The 25,587-nt window shown below is 47.4% G+C and overlaps 1 protein-coding gene across 1 annotated transcript; it reads left to right on the forward strand.

Moving 5' to 3' along the window:
• Window positions 1-19,990: 19,990 nt before the first annotated feature.
• LOC149371355 (uncharacterized) lies at window positions 19,991-21,646 on the forward strand. Its single transcript, XM_089579931.1, has one exon. It carries the CDS (start codon window positions 19,991-19,993, stop codon window positions 21,644-21,646), a length of 1,656 nt encoding a protein of 551 aa, XP_089436057.1.
• Window positions 21,647-25,587: the final 3,941 nt, after the last annotated feature.

The following is a 25,587-nucleotide window of genomic DNA, read 5'->3' on the forward strand; positions in this document are numbered from 1 at the left end:
ATCGCGTCGTCCCTTATGAAAAGCCGAGAAGGTCACTTACTGCCACCTTTACTTCATATAAAAAGAAGCAGAACCCCTTGCTAAATGCTAAATACTTCAAATGTATGCAGCATTGTGTCGATCAGGTCAATTCACCGAATACTCGTAAACTGCGAACGCGACTATGGAAATATAAAAAAATGGCCGACAAAAATAACAGGATTAAGCTCAACTATGACATCGCAGCATTTCGTGCGAGTGTCGGGCATGTCAACCTCGACGGTGTTAGCCACCGCCTCTGGTAACGGCGGGAGCAGTGGCGCAACGTCTCGCTTGACTGTACTGGCAAGAAGAAACATGGTTATACTGGAAACTGGCAGCTGACGTGTATCGTCATACTCGGTGTCATCTAAGAATCTAGCTGTTTAGCGCCCATGTTTCCAAAATAAGGTAGCCTCTAACCGGGTTCATTTTGGGTTAGGAAGTTCCTCTCGGACGCCAGAAGTAATGTTTTTCTTAGACCAGGTTAAACAGGAGCAAAATCTTGTTGGGTGAGAGCTGCTGGCAGTCCGGCCCTTCGAGACATGGAAGATCAACACATAATTTCCATTCCACATTACACAAAGATCATCTGGTCAGACTGACTCCTATAGCTTCCTAAAGCCCTAACTGCATTTATCATCTTCGTTCTAGAAAAGAGCACCGGGGCATTTGAAGTTGTGTTTTCTACATTAAACTGTTTTTTTTTTCTTATTCCTTGATACGTCCCTGCGTCAGCAAAAAAGGCGAAAACAAAAAGCACGAATTCCAGCGAAGAAATCGTTTTACTGAGGAAGCACCGTAATGGATTCGTGTCGAGACCAGTTCCATCTCGGCGGTGATGCTGTTGGAGTGTTTCTTCATCTTTCTTCTTTGGAGTGGGCATTCGTTCCTTCTTTTTTTGTTTTACTCCGATTTCTTTACGGCGATTAGATTTCGACTTGTACTCTACACTTTGCTGGTTAAGCGACACGACAAACTCAACGAAGCACTTCCCGCACTTTACCGACCTGGCTGGAAGTTTTTCTGGGCTTGAGTGCGCACTTCTAAGAAACGGGAGCCTTAACACCAGTCACATACAGCAGCGAGGTGTCTTCCGCCTCTAATAAGTATAGCGCGGCCGTTTATGCCGCGTACTTGTCAGGAAAACTGATGTTCGAATGGAAGCCTGTCAGGAATGCTTGTTACTTTCTGGAGGAAAACAAGAGCGGAGTATATTCAACTTCTTTTTTGGGAGCATTACCCCTTGCACTGAAATTTCGATTAGTTTTCAGGTGTCTCTCATAGGCGTGAAAGAAAAATGCGAACAACAGGTAGAGAATTAACTTTCCAAAGAACACAGGGTGTGCTCAAAATATTCGAAGCTTAAAGCACCAGTGCAAACCGGTGCTTATGCACCTCCTCCCCCCCCCCCCCCCCCCCCCCTCGCCAAAGAGTCACATGTAAGCAAAAATGATGGAGTAGAATAAAGAAAGGAATCTTTATATCAGTGACTGCCTTACGATTACCAGAACCTAGTTCGCGAACGTGCTTCTTCCTTTGTCACAGTAAGGGTTTGTACTGGTTTTCATAGTGCTTTTTTGGGAAGTGGTTGTCCAGCCTAATGGAGGGCTGCTTAAGTGTATCGTCCGATACATGCACCAGCATTCCTCCTAAAATTGTGCACTGGCTGCCTCACCCTGGTTGACGCCATCTATGTGTCGCCGGTGTGCACGCTTTCGATGGCACCTAATACGAAATTTATAGGTGGGGAACGCATCGGTCGCTCCTTTTCCAGAAAAGCGCGACAACCGCCCACTGCTGTTACGTTCGATATCGACAGCACTGTGCTTGCGCAACGACACACGCCCGATGAGCTTTCATCCTGACTCTATATCCTTCCTACGAGCGCAAAGTAATGTTCCAAGAAACCAGCGCAAAGCTATTTGCAGGTATCATATAACCCTTTCCAGCTAACGCAGCAGTTGTGCAGTAGAATGAAGTTTTATCCCCCTGAAAAACTAAGCACTGAGAACGACGAGCCTGAAGTGCAATCTCTTCTAGTAATCTCAATCAAAACACCACCACCCCCTAGATGAAACGAAGCAGTAGTACATTGGAAGAGCTCCCGGCTGTTGCAGGTATACGGTACTTTTTTTTTTCCTAAAGCCCTACTTCACTACCAATCATGAAAAAAACTGACGGGTCTCAGAAGCCTCAACCTTTGACTCTTGGCCTCTGACCTTTGACCTCTGAGATGAAATGACATAGATACGGTGTGGCTAGGGGAAGGTCACGTGGTACGAAAGTTCAAAAGACATTGTCTTGGAGGATAATGCAAGGCAATGTCCAGGCAAGAGTCAAGCGAATTCGAAGTACAAGTGCTTTCGCACGTCATACTCGGATTAACGGCGTTAAAACCTTCTTATTCTTTTTATTGTTTCATCCTTTTCCGCACACGTGTGAGCTCTAGGCCAAACTGAAATCGAATTCTACATTGTATGTGTGACGCTCAGAAGCTTAATACGCATCTGCCTACGCTCACTCGAAAGGCAAAAAAAAAAAGCGAAACACCGAAATAGACTATGTTTCCGCCAGGTAGAGGGGTTTCTTGTATCAAGGCTCACGCTAACAGGGAAGTACGGCACGGGCAGAGAATAATGGGTTCATAAGAATGATAATGGATGGAGTCAACAGGGTAGGACGGAGGTATCGCTACATCCTCCCTTACCGATGCTAGGGTGGGCGCCGTCAATGTTTGTTTCCGCGATCAAAGCGCGATGTTCTCCATACTGAGCGCGGTACTGCAAACACATTGTCTTTGCCGCCCTCTCTAGCTCGTATTCTTTGTGCAGAGGGGGTTAAGTTGGTTTTGCTGGGCAAACATCTACGCTCAGTCCTTAAAGAAACGTTGCCACGTGTCTACTAGTGTAAAGCTAGTCTAATGCGGTACTTACCACGTTTTTATTTAGCGGGCATAAAACGAAACCTATAAAAAAGGCCCCCGATACATGTCATTGATGTACGCCGTTAAAAGACATAAAATCGAAAGAATAGCTATGAAGACAAGCGTAATATGTGACCGGTTTACTTCGATTGAGAAATAAAAAGAGACTTACGGACGCTAAGCACTGAAAGAAAGAACAAATTTTTATTTAATGGGTGGTTCTTCATGTGTCACGGCTTCAGATTCGACTATTGCTCTGCATACGATTACCGCGACTCGCCTTCCTGCTTTGGTACGAATAGCGTTTAGTGCCGACGATAAACACAAAAAGTCAGTTGATTTGGGTAATTAGGCCAAATGCGGATATGAACACTAGCATGACGTCAACTGTCGGTTGGAGCTACGACCTGTACTAGGTGGTACCGGGCTACCACCTAATTACTACCCCAACTTCTTCCGTTTAGCTGCTATGCAAGCATCATTCGAATCACTTTCTCCTCCTAACCGCTGCTGCTCATTCCGCTTAGCTCGGTGCTGTTAGGACTGGTGTCGCCTAATTAGCACCCCGGGTTCTCGCCTGGTTAACACCGGTAACACCTTGGCAAGTCAGCCACCCGGTAAGCAGGTGAGCAGTAGCGTAGTGGCACAAGGCAGGTGGTGTGGCAGGTGTTGCCATTTGTGAGACTTGGGCCGCTTTGGTTGGTTTGCAATCTAGGTTGCTCTTCGAGAGCAGTATCTCCCAATTAAATGGGCTGCCGCCTGACACGGTGGACAGGTGAGCAGCCTGCCATAAAACCGGCTTCAGACAAAACAGACAGACAAAAAAAACAATGCCTAAATGTGGAGAACGGCCACTATAAGTTCTAGCGCACTATAACTTTAAGCTCAAAAACAATCGGTTTAGTCTAACCGCAGCACATCTCACAGCTGCACCTTTGGCGGCTACTTTTTTCAAAATCCGCGTGTGCCTCACAGAAGACAGGCATTTTTAGCAGCCTGGGGTTGTTACATAATGTGAGAATGAATGTACCAGAACCCCGTGCTCATGACATATTTTCTGGCCTTGGATGCAAGAAACTTTTTTTCTTTTGCCGCATCCATGGTTCGTATAATTTATTTTTTTCTTAAGGGGGGTACCCCTTAAATAAATAACTGCCGATATGATGGTTTCAAAGAGATGCTTGCCATTTCCCATGACCTAGGCATTTATTCCGTCACTGGGGAATAAAATCGGTTTATCCCCTGATTGTATACCCATCGCCAAACGAGGAAGCACATGCATAACATGGCCTGATTTTATTCTCTTTCGTCAATTTGTGAAAACAGTTGCGGCTTCATTCGTTCAACGCCTAGATTACCCCACTGCAGGAACGCATGCATGCCTTAGCGTGTTCCGCTGCCAGGTGTACACGGCAGGTATTGTCACTAAACAAGACTTCATGCACTTAGTTTTTTACGTCGGTAGTAAGCACACAAGTGACAACAACGACGACTTAGTGACTAGGTCACCCGTAGTTACAGTCCTCGCCTGTTCACGGCGCCTCAGCTCGAGCACTTGTTTCCATTTTCATTTTTTTTTGTAGCAGTCTTCACCCTCCACGCGACCCTCCAGGGTGGCCAACAATCTTTGGTCGCCAGGCCTCGGGTGGCCGTGGTGGCGACTGGGCTTCTGGGCTAACTCCGCCTGTACACCAGCGTTGCTCAAAAAGTACATTTTCACGATCACCCCTTTGGAAAGTGTTTAGTTTTATTTTTAACCTCAGAGGAATTATGAGGGAAGCTTAAAGCAGAATAAACCTCTCAGTACCTCGAGATATAAGCGTTTCCCGCTTTATGCTAGTCATTCAATGTGCACGATTTGTTACAAGTTTAGAGGCCAGAAGAGCTTGCTTCTGGGCCATATTGTGTAACTCGTTATATGCATCGTCAACATTCCAAATCTCTTGGAAGATATAAGGAACTCTGGTTCTCTTCCCTCTAAAGATTAGGACTTTTACGCACGCCACACGAGCCCAACTACAAGGCTTAGAGCAACAACCCGTTTAGGCTATAAGCTTTTCATACAGGGTGTACAGGCAGGTTGAGCTCAGTTCCCGGAACCGAATACAAGTTGAAGTACAGTCTTTGTCAAAAATATACAGCCCCAGAGGTTTGCTTCTAAGCAGTGTAGCGGGGCTCTTAAGCACATTTGACAGTTCTAAGCTTGGGAGGGTTGAGGACTTAAGTTCCTCCGGCCTTCGTGAGATTGCGATCCCTGAGTATGCAAGAGAAGCCACTCTGCAGTGCTCAGAAGCAGACCCCTCGGTCTTTATACTTTTGACAAAGACTGCTGATCTAATGATTGTTTTCTTGCAGTGCAATAATTGTCGTGTTCGTTTTTCTCCACAAAAAGTCATGGATACGGTCTTAGCTGAAAGCAAGAGCGGTGTATCAGGCTGCTCGGTGATTTGTAGCGGGTGTAACGGTACTGCAAAAGAGCCCCGACTACAAAATAAAAACCAAAATAAAAGTTTGGTTGGTTTGGTTTATTGGGGTTTAACGTCCCAAAGCGACTGAGGCTATGAGAGACGCCGTAGTGAAGGGCTCCGGAAATTTCGACCACCTGGGGTTCTTTAACGTGCACTGACATCGCACAGCACACGGGCCTCTAGAATAAAAGTTTCTAAGGCAGTGGGGAGTTCTTCATAAATGAGTTGTCCTGCTGGTATGTCAATGTCCGTTCTGTTGTCTTAGTATAATGTCTCACTGGCTCGCTTGGAAGAAGCACGGTTTTTATTTCCTTCCTTTTTATCCTTCATCCTTTCTCTAGTTTGTTACTGACCTCAGCAAATAACTCCTTTCCCCTCCCCCGCTGTCTAGCTGCACTTACGCATGTTTGGGGCATTACGTATGTAGCTAGTAAAGGAACCGGCGTGGCAACGCCATTATTATACAGCTACATATATGAGCTCCCATGAATCTCAGGCCGTCTTCCATTGCTCTTCTGCGAGACGCCTGCGCGGGCACACAGACCAACAAGGGTGCGAGCAAAACGTGCTCCTCTCGACGGAGAACCTCACCTCGTGCACATCCCGAAGTCTGATCTTTTTTTTTCTTCCCTTGCGCACATCTCAGAACGACAATTCGGGCAAAAGGCGAGAACAATCAAGAGCAGCACAATATCAAAACGAGACGGCAATAACCTTGCCCGCAGCACACTTGTAAGAACCCACCCTAGCAGAGGCATGCTTCCTGTGCTACGACAACGTGTAGAGAGATAGACTCGTAGAAAGCAAAGATGAAAAACTAGTCCCTTAGGGAGAGCACTGCGATCTCGGTACTGTCTTCGTATACGTGCTCGCTGTTCTCTGAGACGCACGTTATAGCCTCCATCCAAGAAAAGAGTCAACAGACGTGAGGAAATGCAACCGACCTTCCGTGGGTTATTTCAGTTCTAAGTACAGCCTCTCGCGGTATGTTCATTCTCTCTCTCAGATGGCCTCAGTCTGATTTTCATTCGTCTCGCATACGTGAGAGAGTACAGCGACAGAACGTGGCTCTTATATGTTTCACGTTAGTGCACGCGTTCAAGAAAACAGGAAAGAGGAGGAAAGTTTTGAGTGAACTTGAGTTCCAACATAAATTTCTTTACGAGGCTCAGAGATACGAGGGGGTACCCAAAAGAAACCGGACTTATTTTTGTTTGAACTTATTTGTTCACATTTTAAGCACAGACCTTCAATCTCCTTCAAAGTATTCCCCACTTGCAATGATACGCTTGTCGAATCTTTCTTTTCATTTTTCAAAACACTGTTTAAATTCATCTTTTGTAATGCTTGACAGTGCCTCCGTCGTTTTTTTCTTCACCTCAGCAACATCAGCGAAACGCTTTCCATTCACTTATTTTTTCATTCTAGGTAACAAAGAAAGTAGCACGGGGCAAGGTCGGCAGAGTATAACGGTTGAGGAATAGGGGTCATGCCATTTTTGGTCGAAAACTGTCGTAGAGACAGGGCTGTGTGAGCAGGGGCATTGCCATGATGGAAAAACCAGACACCCGACCGCCACAAATCTGGCCGCTTCCACCGCACACTGTTGCCCAATCTTTTCAAAACATCCAAGTAGAAAGCCTGGCAAACTGTCTGACCCTGCGGAAAGAATTCTCAATGGACGACTCCTCTCACGTTGAAAAACAAATCAGCATTGTTTTGAGGTTTGATTTCACCTGACGAGCTTTCTTAAGGCGAGATGAATTTGAAGTTTTCCACTGGCATGATTGTTGCTTTGATTCAGGATTCGATTCAGGAACACTTGAGTTGTCCCCATAGCATCATACTTGTACGTCTTTCTTAATATTTCAAGAGTTTCCATTCAACTTTTTCCGAGCAAAAATCAGAATTTCACCGGCGCACACTGTTCACGAAAATCAGCCATTGCAAAAACGACGTTCACACAAAACAGTCGTCACTCTAAAACTCTGCCTAAACTAGTCTGACCTCCTTCAACGACGGCACTCGGCTTACTGACTCTGGAATGTTCGTTCTATGCGCTCCTAGTGGCAAAACGCGGTTCCACAGAAGCTTTGCCGACCAAAAAATTTAGTCCGGTTTCTTTTGGGTACCCCCTCGTACTGCAATTTGGCTTGTTGTTCTACTTCATCCCCCTGTCTAACTCTTCTCTATAAATCTTACGGAGCAGTTTCATGGATTGGGCATGAAATTAATTAGCAACAATCGCGTCTAATTTTTTTTTTCTACCGCAACTGGGGATAACAGTTATATCCACTAGAGTAAATACGAAAGCAACAACTTTGAGCGAGCAACCCAACATCTGCCTGGCATTTATGAAGGGAAATTTATTCCATTTAATGTAATAGCGGCTCTATATATGCGCCGTTATTTATACACTATTACGTGCTACTTTACAAAAAAAGAAACTCAAACCGCTAATGATAGGTTTTACTGCTTTTGATAGCAATCAGAGAGGGGAAAATTGACGTGAATAGAATTAGATGGAAGTACGGAAACAAAATGAGTACATGAGCCAGATTACTGTCGCCTCCATTATTTTTTTTTTCACTTGCCCCTTCCATCAGTTATTGGATTTCCTATGCGAGCTCGAGTCTTTCATCCGTTCGTGTGCCTGAGCATCTGCCTAACTAACCTAAACTAACCGAAGCCAGTAGTGTTCCTCGGTTGCGGTGGCGAGTATGCAATGAGTAAGCAAAAGTCAGAAAATGTAGGCCGGGAGCGCTGATCAGCGAACTGCCTCGGGGAACCAATCAGGCTAATTGCCAACACTGCGGCAAGCGGCACGAACCCGTGCCTTCCATGGGGTGAAGACTAAGTTGCGCCTATTTTAATGAACCTGTGACTAAAGTGGGCACCTTCTTATGCAACGTTAATTTACTCATGCCTGTCACCAGAGCACGCATTCAACACTATGTTAATTCATTGCCGGAATGGAACGTTACGAAAAAGACGACATTAAAAACACCACGCGGTCCTAATGTGATTGGCTCTCCCCTTCACTGTCGTCAAGCTCGCTCCTTTTCTTTTTTTTATTGTACAACACTAACACCCAGCCCCAGCCAATTCTCACTTGGTTTTGAAAATGTTCATATCTTCGATGTTGCCTACAGAAAAAAAAATTCGCGGGGCACTTTGGTTCTCTAAAGTGCTGCAAAGCGAAAGCCTTTCCTGGCGGACTGTTTGGCATTGACTGCGAGACTGTCTGTGCTGTACTAGTGCTTTATTTGACTACACACTTTCACTACACATTACAACTACACACTTTCCCTGCCGACTTTGACTGCTTCTTTAGCACGACTCTTTCTCTGCTCCAATGTGTTCGGTTGTATCCATGGCTCTGTTCGCAGTAATGAGGTATGCAATGTAGTCACCCACGGATGCTCTAAGCCCCCTGTCGGAGCGGACAACCACTATATTATTAGTTGTCGTCTGCACCAAAAGGGGGCGTCAGGCATCCGTGGGTGACCTCATTGCTGCGAATCCGCGCATTCTAACGTCATAACCACTTCGACCAACCGAAAAGCGTGACACCTCTGCTGGCAACCTTCTGCTGACAACCTTCTGTCGACAACTATGAGGCATTAAAGGCTTTCGCCGTAATAGTTCTTGTGAACGTTTTCAAACGTTATTTTAAACAGCAGTCCGAAAGCAAGGCGAGCTTTGAATCACCGTTTCAAATATCACTGTATTGGGCCCATTTAAGAGCAGTAAAACGATATGCGTGTATGCTCATAGCCTAACTAACAAGACGAGCGTTGTTTGGCCACTTGCAGTGGTGCGCTCTTTATAGTTGCAACACCAGGCCTTCAGCATTGGGGCGAATTGTGCAGTTTAACGCTGCTAGGATGCAAAGAAGGTTTCATCGCGATGATCCGTAATTAACAGATACCGTTCACGATGATATCAATTGCGATCATGCGATCATGCCTTTATTACAGCTTTAAAATAAAGTACACATAACATCTATACATGTTGTAAGGAAGCTTTTTTCGGTAGATGGTGTATCTGAAATATCGTACAATTCTATGATCCCGTTTAATCTTTTGTGTAAAGGGGAAGCACAACCCTGATAAGTCACCGACGTTGTAGTGTGGTGTGCTCGGGAAGAAACAATCACCATTTGCAGCTAGGGTCCAACTAAAACCCTGTAGTATGCGCTTCTCCGCTAGAAAATTTCTGTCGAAGGTTACTACGGGTTTCGTTCTTCAAAACTCAGTCCTACTAGACCATATTCATGCTTTTTAAGTCTGTGTTCTGTGAAATACTGACAAAAACTGCTGCTCCAAAACTCTGAACCATGGCCACGGTTCCCTTCAGCATTCTTTTCAAGGGTCTAGTTGTGCGGGATCGCTGGGCAGCTGTATTGTTGCAGAGCTCGTCAAAATGATAACAGAAGAAAACACTTCCATTAATGAGGAAACCCCTCAACTCTTTAAAAAAAATCCCTCAGACCCACTCAGACAGGCGGGGTCGGTTGAGGTAAGCGGCTATTCAGAAGTTTTTGTCAGGCTTCCCGGGAATAGGAAGAAAGATGAAGAGGTTCTGAGAGCTGTCTCGTTCAAAGTAGAAGCTTCAATTTCGTCGTGTGGTAATAGGTCCTAGAAGAAACCATTTAAAGAGAGAATTCAAAACTACGGACCACTCGAGACAAGACCTCCTCAGCTGTTGGAAAGAGCAAATTATATGGGAGCATTTTAAATTCTCATACTAGCAGCGGCGCTGTGCTACAAAATCATGCGGATAATATGGTTGCCCATATCAACTCCAGTGAGGACATCGATGTCCCAAGACCACAATAAACCACGAAGAGCGATTCGTAGCATGGGAATGGAGGTGCAGTGCGCCGTGTATGAGTGCGCTAAGGAATCTTATGAACCTGCCACTTTATTAAGGCTGCATAAAATACCAAGCATTCCCTTGCTCCGGTCAGACCACCACCGAGATGTAAAGTGCGGAGTCCCAAGCGCTCTCTCCAACAAGCACGTTAACCCAACACATGCTCGTTCCTTATACAGGCGCTCAGAGTAATTTGCTTTCTTTGTTTCCACGAGCCTAATGTTTACGGACCTCCTGGGAGCAGCTGTTAAGCTTTGTTCCGGAGCTTCGCGAAACGCAGTTCGCTAAATAGAGTGGCCGGGAGTACGGCTGCTCCTCCGTTGCCGAATTAATAAATGGCCGGGAGTCCTGCGCTGCTCCGAAGTTGGACGAACAAAGCTTCCGCTCGACGGCGCCAGAAACCTGCAGAGTCGACGACTTCCATCTTCTCTGTCTTCCATTTCTCCCAACAGAAAGCGTAATACAACATTCCTCCTGCGTCCTCCTGGCGTCTTGCGAGAATGCATAAGGCAGTACGTTTGCGCACGTTTAAAAGCGCGAACTTTGTTGGGGATAGGTTTGGAAGGGAAAACCTCTCAGACCACTTACTCCACTTCCTTTTTTTCTCTTTTTAGCCTACAAGTCACTGCCGAAGCTTCGCTGGAAGCTGCTCCGTTTCGCTGTCTTACTGGCAATGAAACCAATTTAGCGAATCGCGAAGCAGATCCTCGCTGGGAGAGCCTGAAAAATACCCGCCCATTTTCTCGGTCTGTAAATTATATCAAGACCTGGCGTTCTGCCCGCTGCGTTTTCCTTTTCTATTCTACTTGCAACTCTGTATGATTTTCGTTTCCCAGTTTTCTTTATCTTGCTTGTTTTGTCTTCAGTATCGCTTTGAACTACACTGCTGATTGCAATCACTACGGGTAGATAACGTTTCAGAAGCCACGGCCTCTTTCAGAAGATGCGCGATTTGGCGACGTCTCCTGTAAGATGGCCTGTGCTGCAGTGCGCGGCTGCTAGTGTTGAAGGGAGGTTTATTCTACTCGCACCCTCTCATCGATAATAATGTTTTTCAGAGCTACTGCACGTCGTACAAAAATAAATATTTCTAAATATAAATGAGCGATTTCAATTCACTGTGTCTAGTTGTTTCTAGATCAGTGCATTATGGTTCACTTCGCATAGCTGCTGACGCGTCTTCGTTCTTCAAACGTCTGCTAGCGTACATCCGCGGCACTACGTCGCGCTTCCGGTCTGTTGTATTCTGGTTCAGTCCCTATAACGATGCCAGAAATGCATCCTGCGGTGGTTAAAGTGGTACAGCGACCCACACCGGCAGCATGCGAATAAACGCAGCGGTGGCCTAGTGGTTTGAGCGTCCCACTCGCATGCGGGAGATGCGGGGTTCGATCCCCAGTGCCGCCGGGTACCCACTGGTGATACAATGGGTACAAGCTCTCCCCTGCCTGGTGCTCGGCTTCCTTAGAGTGAAATGCTTGGGAAATGTGTCTTTGATCCCACCTTGAGTAGAAGAAACAAGCTTGTGCCTTGGTGTTCGTTGGCCACAGATGTCCTTACGCCATAAAAATTCATCATCATCATCGAACTGTAAATATAAATGTTGCTCTGCACAAAGCCATCTTTCAGGTGAAGCAGTGTGTGCACGGAAATATGCAGAACCAGTGCAGCACGAGGAGCGAAAACTGCTTTAGGGGAAGAACCCGGGGTCTGGAGAACCTCGCTGTTTCGCCTCGACGATCAGCTTCACCGTTTATGGTGATGACAGAGAAGCCATTTTGTTTCACGCCTTCATTTTTTCAGCTCCGCAATATTTTTATGAACGATCGCATTTTCGGCTGCCGGGACCTCGATATCGTCCAATAGAGGGCGCATATCTTGTTTCAGGATGACGTTTATCACCTTCCTGCCCATTCGGCACGTCTACACAATCCTTGAGAAACAAAATGGCGTCTTCGAACTCAGCAACGGTTATCAACACTTTAAGCGGACGTCCCGGTGTGGAGTTTTAGAGCAAAAGCGGTAGCGGGAGTCGAGTCGGGTCGAAAAATGTTCATTGATCGAAAGGGTTTTGCTGCAGCAACGGATGGGGCCCGCAGTCCAGGGCTCCAACGGTTTGTGCCGCACGAGTCACCCGGTCAATCAGCTGGAGTTGGTCTTCCTGGGACGAGTTGGTCAGCCCGGCCACCCACTGCTCAGGGTGGGCTTGGGGTGGGGAGGGAAGGCTTGCAGGTCAGGACAGGTTCAGGCGATGTGGTAGAGGGTGGACGTACCGCCTCAAGCAGGGCAGGAGGAAGGGTACAGGGCCGGGTGGATCTGTTGAGGACCTGGAGGTTTGGGTATATATTTGGAGCCTGCACCAGACGAGCCATGGCTCGTGGTTGGGCTTCATATATGGGGCTGGGTAGAAGCGGCGGGCCTCTTGATGGCGCAAGAGGAGGGCGCTGTATAAAGGAGGGGAGTCGCCTCAGTAGGGGAGATAGATCGAGACTGGCTCGGCTGACGTGTGCCCGAGCGTAGTCAAGGCTTGCCGGTTACCCTGCAATGATTCGTGACCCGGGGTGCAGAGGATGTCAACCGTGCCAAAAGGTAGGGAGGTAGCGGCAGCAAGCCTCTTCAGAGTCTGCGAGCGCTCGACAGTGGTGATCGAGGGAGGTGGAGGTGACGGTGAGGGCGATGCCAAGTTCTTCTGCCTCAAGGCTGGATGTAATGCACAAAGATGCGGATGTCCCCTCCTGTCCGGTCTATTGGGGAGGTTTAAGGGAACGTTTGCCCCTGTGAGGCGCGAACGCCGCACGACTAGTTTTGGCCGATTCATTGCATCCCGTCCGTTTTTCTGGCGCCCCGGGACAGTAACTATTCGAACGAAATTGGTCACGTGACGTCCGCCAGTTGCGATTGTGAATGTGTTTGAACAGAGCTCATACGGCGTCGCCCTTGTGCTGGTAGTATGTCGTCTTGACTCTACCACCCCATGATCACATGACACCCCCCCCCTCATCTAAGACAATGAAGCTTAGCCATGTTGACGTGGTAGACAATGTGGAACAGCTACCTGTGTTGATCTTATCCTAGTATGTGTTCTGTGAGCAGTCCAAGTAGGACGACTAGGAGAACGGGCGTTTCAGCTAACGCTGTCAAGTTTTCCGGGGGAAGGGTGACCGGCCTGATAATTTTTGTATAGGAAATATTTCTATTTCTTGCCTTCGCATGCCGCCAAACAGTTTTCTGGTCCACGTCGCAAAACGCGAGCACAGAAGGCACTCTTCAAGTGCAGCCAAGAGGCTGCAATCCCACGAGTCGCTTCCGGTTACACTTCCCTCAACCTCTTTTCCCCCTTAGCTGCGCGGCGCGCGCCTGCTCCTCGAACGCACCAGCTGAAACTCGTTACCGCGAAACTTCCCCTTCAACAAAGGACCACTCTAAACTAACCCCCAGGCACCAGACACGGTGCAGCTCTTCTACTGCCCGAATCCGCTTTCTTTTTCTTTTTTTTTTAACCTCTAATCCTCTCACGGCACGCTACTCCTTCGCTTCGCGATTGTTCTCTAATTTTCGAACTAATTAGCACAGCGCGTGCAACAAGCTCCCGCGTGTGCTGACTTCGGCTGCTACGGCGTAGAGCGCTCGCCACTGGTGATTGCCCCTCGTTTTGTACTTTGCCAGAGAGTGCGCATGCGCGGATGAGCCGTCAGTGCTTTGTGGCGCTTCTCTCTCGTTCTCCATTATAGTGCCTCGCTCCCCGGAGGGTACGAGAGTACGCTCGCTGGAGCGACGCTACAACATTCAGTGGCCACTCGGAGTAGAGTGCTAATTAACATCAACCTAAGCATGGACTCCCTCGGCCGATCTCTTCCACTCGCCCTCTCTACCTCTTACCTCCCTCTGTCTCTGCTTTAATCAGTGTCAGTAACTGCTCGAACACGCTGGCACAGTAGCAGGAGTCCTCGTATCGCGAAATTTTGGTCTGGAGAGAAAAAACTAAACTAGAACCAATAGAGGCAGCACGAACTTGTCATTCCACGGATTCGCTGGCTAACGCCACTACATGGTTTTGTGGTCTCGCTGCGCGCAGCAATTCGTAGCGCACAGTCGTCGCTATAGGTTTATTTTAATGAAGACAAAGGTCCTGTAAGGATCTAGTTCTGCGTTTCGACATCGACTGCTCATCCACTGATTAAAGCTTTAAAGGCAGCAGCTATTTTAGCCACTTGACAAAAAGGTCACGATTTGTAAGAGACGGTTTGAAGTCTCGCAGAGCAAATGCTAGTATAAATGACCACTGATTGAAATAATCAATCTTTAAGTTTCAAGCAAAGTTACGCGTTACGAAGCACGCCGTACGACTTGAGTGCTCCGGCATAATTTAGACCACCTATATAAGGGCCTTTCAGCTGCACCGAAATATCAGTGCATGGCTTATTTTTTTCTTTTCCCCTTGAATGAAACCAGGCCGCCGTAGCGGAGACCGAATCTCCGAACACGTTATCGGGAAATGGTTCTCTCCAATGTTTTAACTGTAGTCGACACAATTCAAAAACGAAACGGTTAAATGCCCCTCAAGGGAGCCCTCCAGCCAAAGGCGACAACAGGTTGTCCTGATGCCGTGATTAATAGTTAATCCATGATTAATCTCTTTGCACCTGCCAGGCCCCCATGCGGTGTAGTGCTAGCAAGTGCATGGAGATTACCAACGACTCGCGACAATCGGTCGATGTCATTGGCTGGAGCGTCTCCTTTGAGGTGCATTTGCCGCTGCGTTCTTCAGTGATATCCGACTAGAGATGCGGACGAGACGCAACAAAAGTGCATTTTGAATGTCCTAACTGACGGCCCCAAAAAATGCGTGACGTAGAGATGCAAAGATACACATATATATTGTGCATTCGATAGAGCTCCTCGCTTTGTCTACTCGCATACGTGCTTCGATAGATTCCTTTTAACCGCACTGCATCTCAGTTGTGCAGTGAGGTGCCGGCTGCTGTTACAACTGACCTGCACATCTGTTGAATGTAGTTCGTTACAAAACGGGCGGGGGGGGGGGGGGGGGGAGTGCAGATGTTCAAAAAAGCACAACGTTTACGCCAGCTTGCGCTCAATTTCGCGATTTAAGCAACAACCGAAAACATTGCACGTGTTTTTTTGGCGCTAACATTGTTTTCAACTTACGATAAACCAACCAGCCCCAAGTGAAGTTCTGCTGCTCTTTTCTCCTCATATCTACCGACTGAAGTTCTCCTTTTCTGGATTTCGAAGTTTGGGGGCTTCCAACCCGGTGTGCCATAACACAGCTAACCAGACCATCTTCTTTCTCCTTATTCAATATTCTTTCGGTTCCGAGCCTTCTTTCTTTTTTGCTACCTTTTATTAGCTACGTTTCTAATTCAGGTTACTTTTTTTTTTCCTATTATTTTGTATTCCACTCCAACATCTTCGAATGGAGCAAATTTTAGGGAGCTAGGCTATTTATTTATTTATTTATTTATTTATTTATTTATTTATTTATTTATTTATTTATTTATTTGTCATCATCGTCGACGTCAAAGCATAAAGTTGTCGAAAACCATGTATAGTATTCTCCATCTGCCTAAAGGCAACAAATTCAAGCCGTCCAGGATCACATGTTCTTGTGCCAGCAAGACACTATTGGTCCTTATATCCTCCTTCCATTTCCTCTTTCCCCTGCACAGGGTTCTCAGCTGGAATCCATCTGTGGTTAGCATGTTCGCCTTTTCTCTTCCTCTCTCTCTCTCTTTCAGCCAGAAGGCAAACGCAGGAGTCTGGGGTTGCAGCACACGCCAGCGACGGTGACGCCCATGCCACGCTGTTCTCGCCGAAGAAATTATTCAATACAATGATTTCTTATCGCTGTTACTTAATATAATTTCTTCAAGCCACTGCTTTGATCTTATTGTTCATAATGATGGCTGAAAGAAACGAACCATTGAGATTCGCCGCGGTAAGAAACCAGGATAAATGCTTGCAATGCTAATGTCTAGGATTGCGCCTAAGCTTTCGTGTTTTGTATTTCTTCTTTAGACAAGGTCTTCAAGAAGAGATGGAACAAACCGCGCCCGCCTAAAAGAAGCATGCGATTGTGGGCTATGTATTCACCGCATTTTGGTTGGTTGCAGCACCCCTAGCGCCATCTATCCTTTGTTTTGGCAACCTATTTCGTGTTTCGATGCAGCGCAGCATGAGATTGTGGGCAATGTATACACCGCTTTTGGTTGGTTGCAGCACTCCTAGCGCCATCTATCCTTTGTTTTGGCAACGTATTTCGTGTTTCGATGCAGCGCAGAATTTGAAAACGCAAATACACCTTACGTAAGCTGACTGGGCGATAGTCAGTTAGAAACGAGCACACAGTTTGCCGTTACGGCTACAATGCTGTCGATGCACGCTAAGACTACGGCGGAAAGCGGAACATAAGCCTCGATAGATCCCAACGTTGTCGTTGCTCCTTCCGCAGCATTATTGGTAGTTTTATCCGTGTGGAGAAAACATTGAAAACCGTCCAAGTTAGATTCAATCAATTCGCTTAATGCCCATAGTTCAGGTAGCATTGCTGACTGCTTACATGTTGAAGACGGTAGAAAATTCTCACACGTCACGTTCAAGCGATCACAAAGGTTATATTGAACACCACTGAGGTGATGTAAACTCCATGGGCAACGGTATTGCGCATATCTGTAACCACTCATTTGTCGGTCTCCAAACAACTGTTATGGCTGTCAAATAGCGCATAAGAGGGGCAGAATCAAAGGATACAACAATACTTCAACAAAAAAAATGCAAGAGCAGAAGAGAGCGCCTTGTACGAATTCCAATTTTCTGCTTTTTATCTTTTTATTTTCTTCGTGTTTTTCATTGTCATTTTTTTCTGCTTTGCACCGGTTTAGTGCCATAAAAGTTTCCTGGAAGCCAATAAAAAGCTAGTTGGTGCTTTGTGCACTGGTTTCTCGATCCTCAGCGCAGTTTACGCCATGTCACCGTTCAGAATATGCGCGTCCAAAGCGGTCGAGAGGAATACAAGCGCTGTCAAAAAAAAAATGGCCGACGATTACCTCACATGTGTAAACTGACTTACTGCGACAATAGTCTACGGGACCTTCTCCTTTGGGCTTCGCTGCCATCGGTGCATAATATGCACAGCAGAGGCTTCTCTGTACGTTTCCAATGAGTCTTGGGCAACGCAGTAGCGCACAAACTCGCCCATGAAGCTATGTATGGGGATCCCTGAATGTGTCATGAGGTGCTTCAAAGAAACTGTGCTTAGCCCTTTCAGTTCCCTGTGGTGTCCACCCAACCAGCCATGTGTGACCAAGGTACCAAAGAAACCTCAAGCCATTTGACTACACCGCGTTCGCAAGGGTTCTGCTCGTATATACGTTAGAGTGGCTGTATAAGACGGGTCTCGCATCTTTCCTGCTGTGTTCTTCACGTGTTGTCTGCGGCGATGTAGAATATTATGTTATGTACTGCCCGAAAGAGGGTGTCCTATCCGCTTCACTCAAGAGGGCAGAAGCGCCACACAGTTGACTTGAAGACACTGCTTATATGCCCGCACCGGAACCACTCCTTTAAGAAGGCATACCGCCTTCTTCTACAATTCCGTCGAGACTCTGATCTGTACTCCAGATGGCGACAGCAGCAGTTGATGTCTATTGTGGGGATTGAGTGCATGCCGACGCAGATACGCCAGGGCACAGATATACGCCGCAAATTCCCTATTTTAATTACCATCTAAGTGTGGCTACGGGGGAGCCGTTGCCCCCAGAATAATCGCGAGACTAATCCCACCAGTAGCTTACAGCGACTTCAACTCATCTCAACTTTTCAATGCATATCCACTGGTGATGATGACGATTACAAAAACGTTTATTGAAAGAAAGAGGGGATTTGGGATTAGGTTGCTCGGGTCCTTAGCCCGGGACTCCGTTCACAAAGACCGCCGCCTGGGGTATCTCGACGAGGACACGTTATTCCTCGAGGTTCGAGCTGGACAGGGACGCCTCCTATCTTTCCCACGTTGACTGTTCAATACCGTCTACATATAGCGTTATTATTCTGACAGGCCCATACCATATGGTATAAATCTGCTTTCTGCCCACAGAACTGGCACCATGCCGAGAAAGAGCCTGGTTCTATAGCGCAGAGTTAGGCCGGATTATTAAAGAGATGGTTTGGAGGCGCCTGATGTGACATTCTTCTGATTTTGTCAGTCCCTCAGCGGGGCACGGGAAAGTCTGCATCATAAGACGCTAGTTCCGGAGTATATCTGTGTATTTAGTAAGCGGTGCAAACTGGTTCCAGGTCAGCAGGGTGGGAGGAGGAGGCGCTCTGGGGGAGAGATGCTCGGGCTACGGCGTGTGCGTGTGGGGTGTCTGCAAGTTCGCTAGAAAAGATGAACAATTTTGGAAGGAAAGCTCACCTAACTAAATGCATTAAGGAAACACACTTCTATTTGTCAATGTCCCTTTAATTATAGTAGCCTGGAGCTTCAGCACGCTCAAGGCTAGCCAAGTTTCATATAAAACAGTTGGGCCGATGACGGCACAACTAGATTACCAAATGTACAAATTCGCCGCACTGCGCTCAGTGCAGGCAAACTGCAGAGTCGAACCAAGAATAGGGGTCAACGAGAGCGATGTCTCCACCCTGGAAGCGCGCCGAAGGCGCAGCAGCACACCCTTATCACATTTGTCGTCGGATCGCGTTTAGATGAACCCAGCTGAACCCGAGCAGGCGGGTTCAATCGCGGCGGCGGCATCCAGTTTCCGTTGGAGGTGAAACTCAAAAGGCGTCCGTGTTTACGGTGTCCTACACCCGTGTGCTCTGCGATGTCGATGCACACTGTAAAGAATCCCAGGAAGCAGAAATTATTCCGAATCCCTCTGCTAAGATACCTCTGTCTCTATTCCTTCTTTCACTCCTTTCTTCATCCGTTCACAGTGCGGTCGTGGTATCCGACCAAGAATTGCAGCTGTAATTAGTAATTTTATTTGAAGCGAGACAAGTACTGCCTCCGGAAGTCCCCTCAAAAGCATTTTTTTTTTTTTTTGTCAAGCGAACGTTGAGCCGTCTGTTGCCCTGGAGAGCAGCAATTTGCCCTTTCCCTGTTCGTCTCCCTACCATAAAACGTGGGTCGCTCGAACGACCACGCAACCTTCTGCTGTCCTCGAGGACGTCGAAGGGGCATAATTGTTATCATCCAAGTGCCATTACGTCGAAGGACTGGAATCTATTCGTTTCGTTGTTCCACTTCGTCGTCCGTTACATGTGGCTAGGATGTGTGAAAAAGGCAAGCCTCAGCCGTCATAACCATAACAGCAACACCCCAAGGTCCACGAGACCCAAGCTGACGTGAATGTCGTCATCATCAATGGTTATTTCCAGAGAGCGTGGGCTAATCTGGATAACATTGCTAATTGTGATAAATTTTCATCGGTCAGGGTTTTCAGCAGACGTGGCGCGAGGCTTGTTTAAGTTGTTTCATTTCTATGCGCAGCTCATGAGCGAAGCTTTGAACGCCTAAAAAACAGCTCTAACACGCGGCATCGGTGCAAAGAAAACGAAGCCTTTTTAGTCGCGCGCTCGTACACATAAGCTGCCGAACAGAAGTAGCATGACCTCTGCTAAAGTCGCTCGCCGTTTTAGCCGCATCGCGTTGCTAGCCTGCATTTGCGCTACGGCTGCCATGTACAGTGTGTCCGTGTACTATCTCCCGTCACACGACCAGCTCGTCAAAGGCGTCTTCCGAGGCAATAGCGTCGTCGGCGCCTCCGGCTGTTTGTTCCCGTTATACCCCGCCGTCTCCGCCCAGCAAAGCCCATTGGGTACCAAAGAGGTGAGTCGCCTGTCCAAGGTCAATGACAAACGCCGAATTCTCACGGCTAGCCCATGGTGCAAACAAAAACGCAACGACGACGCGGCAATCTTATTCCGCCACTTCAACGTCCCCTTTGTCAACGAGAGAGCGCTCAAGGAGCGCTACAACGCCGCATCGACAGACCTGCAGTGCCGGTATAGAGAGCTATTACTGCCGAACATTGGTAGTGAAAGTCAGGCACCAGGCGCCCAGCAAGCAGACTTCGTTTTGGGTGATGACCAGAAGCTAGTCTTCGGAGAGCCTCTGCACAGCGATTTTGTGAGGGTCTCCTGTTGGTTCCTCGGTTTCCGGACGCCGCTGTTCGTTGACTACTTCGCCGTTCCCCGCAAGAAGAAAGAGGAAACGTCCACGGCAGGTGTTCATGAAGATCATATGCTCGACGCTGAAGAAGATGCACACAGCGTTCTGGTGATGACCCTGGGAGCCACTTCTAGTTCGCAATTTTCACTTAGGCTTCCCCAGACTCGCTCCTACCTGCACAGTACACTCGGCGTGCATCAGTTTCTGGGTTACAACAGAATTGGAAAGGGTTCACTGGCCAACCAAATTCCCCTGATATCGGGCTTTGCCGCTGATGACGTAGAAAGGATGCTGGAAGATCGTGTTTCCCTGGACGACATCCCACACCTGTGGAGCCATTACAAGCGCAGGAACTTCACCACGCTTTTTCTGGAGGAAATTGGGGTGGGTCGAAACAGCACCCTCTTTACGAAGGAACGGCGGCTGGGATTCAGAACGGCGCCAGCCGACTACTACATTCGTCCATTTGCAGCCGCACTGAATCGCGCGAACAATCTAAGCACCTTCTGCGATCGTTCCGATCACAAGATAAGAGCCCTTTTGAGTTACGTCCGAGACGTTTTTAGGCTCAACGCCCATCGCAAATTGTTTGCGTACATTTCCTTAGAGGGCGTCTCGCACGCCAGCGACAGGAAGGCCGCCGCCCTTGACAAAGCGTTGCATGAGTTCTTCGCCTCACTGCACGCCGACGGTGTGTTCAACAAGACGTTCCTATTATTCGCCAGCGATGACGGCTGGTCGCGCGAAAGTTCGGTGCAGCGGCCTGTGATGTCCGAGATTGAGAGGTACGAGGAGAACGCTCCGGTCTGCTTCGTGGCCTTTCCGGAGTGGTTCGTGAAAAGCTACCCCGAAGTCACAGCCGCCTTCGAGTCGAACAGACACCGCTTAGTGACACCCTACGACCTGCACGTGACTCTACTTAGCCTTGCCAACCCGCGCCCCATGGAGGCTGTAAAGACGCGCAAAGGATCCAACCTGTTCCACGAGCTGCCGGCATCGAGGACCTGCGATGGCGCTTTCATTCCACTGCAGTTTTGTTCGTGCCTCGAGGATGAAATTATTACGAAGACTGCATGGAAGGAAGTAGACACATTGGCGCGCTTCTCGGTGGATTACATCAATCGGATGGTCGCAAGTGATTTTCAAGACATTTGCGTCAGGTAAGAGGCCTATTTCTTTCTGTTTGCAGCCCAATCGTGCATGATTTCGCTATCAGCGGTTGGCTTTGTTCAGGTTATGTTCAAATGTTGCAGACAGAATTATCAGTCGCAGCAGCTGTTTTCTCTTTGGGCCCCGGTCATTCTACTGCCCACATTGGCATTCAGGCAGAACATTTTGTTGAATTGAACTACCTACATATTCAGTCCCGTTTAAATCGCCGTGTCTAAATTCACCTCGACTATGAGCCCTCTTGAGTGGGCTATGATGGGTACATGCTACCCAACAAGCGTGATGGCATGTCCTCTTCGGGGCAGTAATAACCAGTCAGACAATATTGTTTTGTTTGCATACGTTTTGAAGGTCGGAGATTACAGCGCCTTTTTTTATAATGAGAGGGTTACAAATATTTCGTAACCTACAAACAAGCTTCGCAGAATGATTTCTACTTCAGCAGTTTTTTTTTGTGCACAAACAAAACGTGCTCTCATTGCCTCCTCAAAGCAGCTCCTGAAGCGAGTGATCTCAGACTATGCGTCATAATGAGATTAGGAATATGTTTTTATTTCCGTCTTGTGCACGAAAAATATTTGCACGAAAAACATTTAGAAGGTGCTCCCATGCTTACCGTATTTAATGAAAACAAAATAAGTAAACTGTTGCAGGAATTAATACAGAATTCAAATTAATAACGACAGCGAAACTAGAACTAGGACTAAACGCAAGCTGCAATGAAGTACTATTCCAGGCGGAAACATAGTGCAGCACTGTGTGCTGAAAATTTGAAAACTGATAATTAAAACCAGTGCTCTGTCGTTGCAGTACACGCACGATGGCTTCAACAGGCCGTCATTGTAGAGTGATTAAAAGAAAACAATTACAACCTTCTTTTTCAGCTGGGAGCTACTCGACGTAGAAGAGGCCAAGACGCTGGCCGGTTCGACGCCGTCGAAGATGCTGTTTCGAATCGTATTCACGACTACACCTGAGTCTAAGTTCGAAGTCTACGGTCGAGTGTTCAACACAGACCCTGAGCCGAAAAGGCAGAGCGTCGACACAGTGCGCAAGCTTGACGGCCCGTTAGGAGACTGTCTGTCTAACACGACAGACGCCGGGCGGAGGCAGTTTTGCGCCTGTCGACAAAGCGGGCCATCGCTCAAAATGTCTTGAACTCTTCGTTTATTTACCTTTTTATGCCTACAATGTCCGTGCTCCAAGAAAACCTGGTGCTTGCAAATCACAAATCGATAGGCACGTCCTCTTGGGATTTTTATTTACGTTTAACCAATAAGCCTCGCTGCCCCATGTGACGTCGTCACTTGGAACTTTATAGGTATGAAGACAAAACACACGCAGGCTTCTCGACCAATTTAAGAGCGTAGGCAGGGCTGCGATTAGGTTTACACACGCAGCCCGCATGAATAAAATCTCTCCCTGGTATACAACCACCAGCGATACACACTTTGAGAGCCCATACTCCGGCCCGCATGGCCATATTAATAAGCAGGCCCGTTTGGGCAATATTTTTTTTTTATCAGCGTGCAGATACTGGATTTTCGTCTGCTATGATCCCCACGACAAGGCAACGCCGCCTGCGTCGGAGAAACAACGCTATTAGCCAAGAAACAGACACAAAGGAGGCGATTGGTTAGTCCTGTTGTGGACGAACTGGTTTTCCGCGTCCATCCATCCTTTTTGGGGTCGAAATGCAGCCGACTAATCGTTAGTCTCTAGCAAATCGTCCCGTAAGGGAGCAACAGTTCGCCTCTTAACGTAGTATTCAAAAAACAAACTGCGCATGAGCAGGAAATTAATCGCTGACCACAGTTTAGAGCCGGGTGCGCTAGCAGACTGCGTCACCACGACTATTTTTCTTTTTGTTGCGAAATCAGCGTTGCAAAATGGGAGGCAAAAGAACATGAACAACAAGCGTTACTCTAACTGGCAAAAGAAATATTAAAGCTCACGGGATGTGATTTCGGTGCTTTCATTCTTGAAAGCCAGTCGCATTCAGGTTTTAACTTCAGCGTTTCAAAAGTGTTCCTAATGGGTTCTTGAAAGTGCGACCTCAAAGGCCTAGAATTTTCATCATGTCTAGAGGTCATTCTGTGCAGCAAAATGCTGTGAAACCGAGCAGCACTCTCATGTCAAGTGGCGGACCATCCTCATTGTTTACTACGAAAAAGCTGATCCTGTAAATGTACATGAACTTAGTCTGGTTCCACCTAACGGTATCACTTAGTAGTTGGGACTTTTTTTCTCAAAGCGTTTCACCTACATAACTGGAACTGATTCACATCATCATAGAATATGTGTACCGGCATTTTCCAAGATATTAGCTGGAACAGTGCGTATATATATATTTCTGTCGTTAAGTTCCTGATATTAGTGCGAAAACACTCATACACTCACCAACACCAACAAAGAATCTTGTCACCGTACGTTCCTAAATATCAGAAGTTATTGGAAGGTAAGAAGACCCCCAGTCCTTACCTTTAACGACCATCTGAGCTTCAGGGAAGCTGTAAGGCCTCCACTGTACGAGCTAGAAGCAAACCATGCAGCCTGGTTACTTTTGACAAAGACTGTACGTTCATACAGTGATGGACTGAAGTTTGCGGGATGCAGATTCGCGGAAAAAAAATTAATTTCTGCGTCGCCTCGGTAGCCAGTCAGATCGTATTCTTCTACCAGATAGAACACGCATGTCTTATCACGCTTCTATGCATTTCATTGACCTGCTGCGCCTAACCGCTCCGCAATTTTTTCCCGCGAATCCGCACCCCGCAAAACTTTGCCCTTGACTATACGTACGTACGTACGTACAATCTCGGGCCGTTGCCTAGCAACCAGAGCTACTATCCGTACTCGGGTAAACTCTGGCAGTAACTCGGGTAAGCTCGGGTAAGTTCGGAAGAGCGTCGCGCCAGCTGCGCGAGAGGTTGCTCAGAAGGAGCAACTTGGGTCGCAAAATCCCTGCCGGTGGCTGTAAAGCCCGTCAAACTTCGTAAAGTAGCGACATATCTCCTCCGCTTCCTCTTCTCGTTTTGATGCAGAAACGTCTATTCATGCAACAAAAATGGCGTGCAACACATGCCTGGGGAGGCGCACGTTTAGGCGCACGACGGCCGCACCCAGCGTGGGAGAGAATAGAAGACGGAGGGGTGACTGCGGGCGGCATTCTTCAAAGGTCGGCATTACTTTACGAAGTTTCAGGGGTTTTAGGTGGCTGTGATACAAACAGCCACCTGCCAGTGCAGTGGCGCATCGCTTAACCGCTGCGCCACTGCGCTGGTAGGGGTATATGAGGACTCGCCGCCATCTATGAATCTTAAGCAGAGAATGGAAAATTCTTCATACATGGACATTCACCCTCTAATTGTATCGCGTCATGCTCGTAAGGAGGAGCTTAATCACCCCCTCCAGTTGAAGAATGAACACCTGATTTCGCACGTCTACTCGGTTTAACTGCCTTAAACCCCTACCATTTTTTTTAAGGGAAATGGCACTCCAGTTACTTGTCACACTGAAGTCGAATGCCGTTTCGATTAACTTTGTGTATGGTGTTTTCTAGCCATAGTTGCTCTCGCAGTCCTTGAAATCTTGCTCCAGGTGTCTTGAGAAGAGTATGTGGAAGAGTCAGCACTGCAATTGTATTGAGCAAGGAACATAATGCGCAGAGGAGAAACATTTCCATAATACAAATAAACCTGCAATTCTGTCACACTAATGGTGTCACGCCTTGTGAAGTTCTTCACACAGAGCGATAAGAGTGAATTAAGTTCTCCTCGCCGGCCTTGCCACAAAATCGTAGTCCGGAAGATTTTATCAATGCCGTTTTATACCTAACATGCTCGTTTTTACACCGTAACATGCTAACATGCTCGTCCGACTAAATTCCTCGACTTAGATAGCCGGCTTCACTCTGCTCCTGATTAGCAACTTTC

The sequence above is a fragment of the Amblyomma mixtum genome, chromosome 1 (genome assembly GCF_055824585.1).
Source record: "Amblyomma mixtum isolate Tamu chromosome 1, ASM5582458v1, whole genome shotgun sequence".
NCBI classification, from domain to species: Eukaryota; Metazoa; Arthropoda; class Arachnida; order Ixodida; family Ixodidae; genus Amblyomma; species Amblyomma mixtum.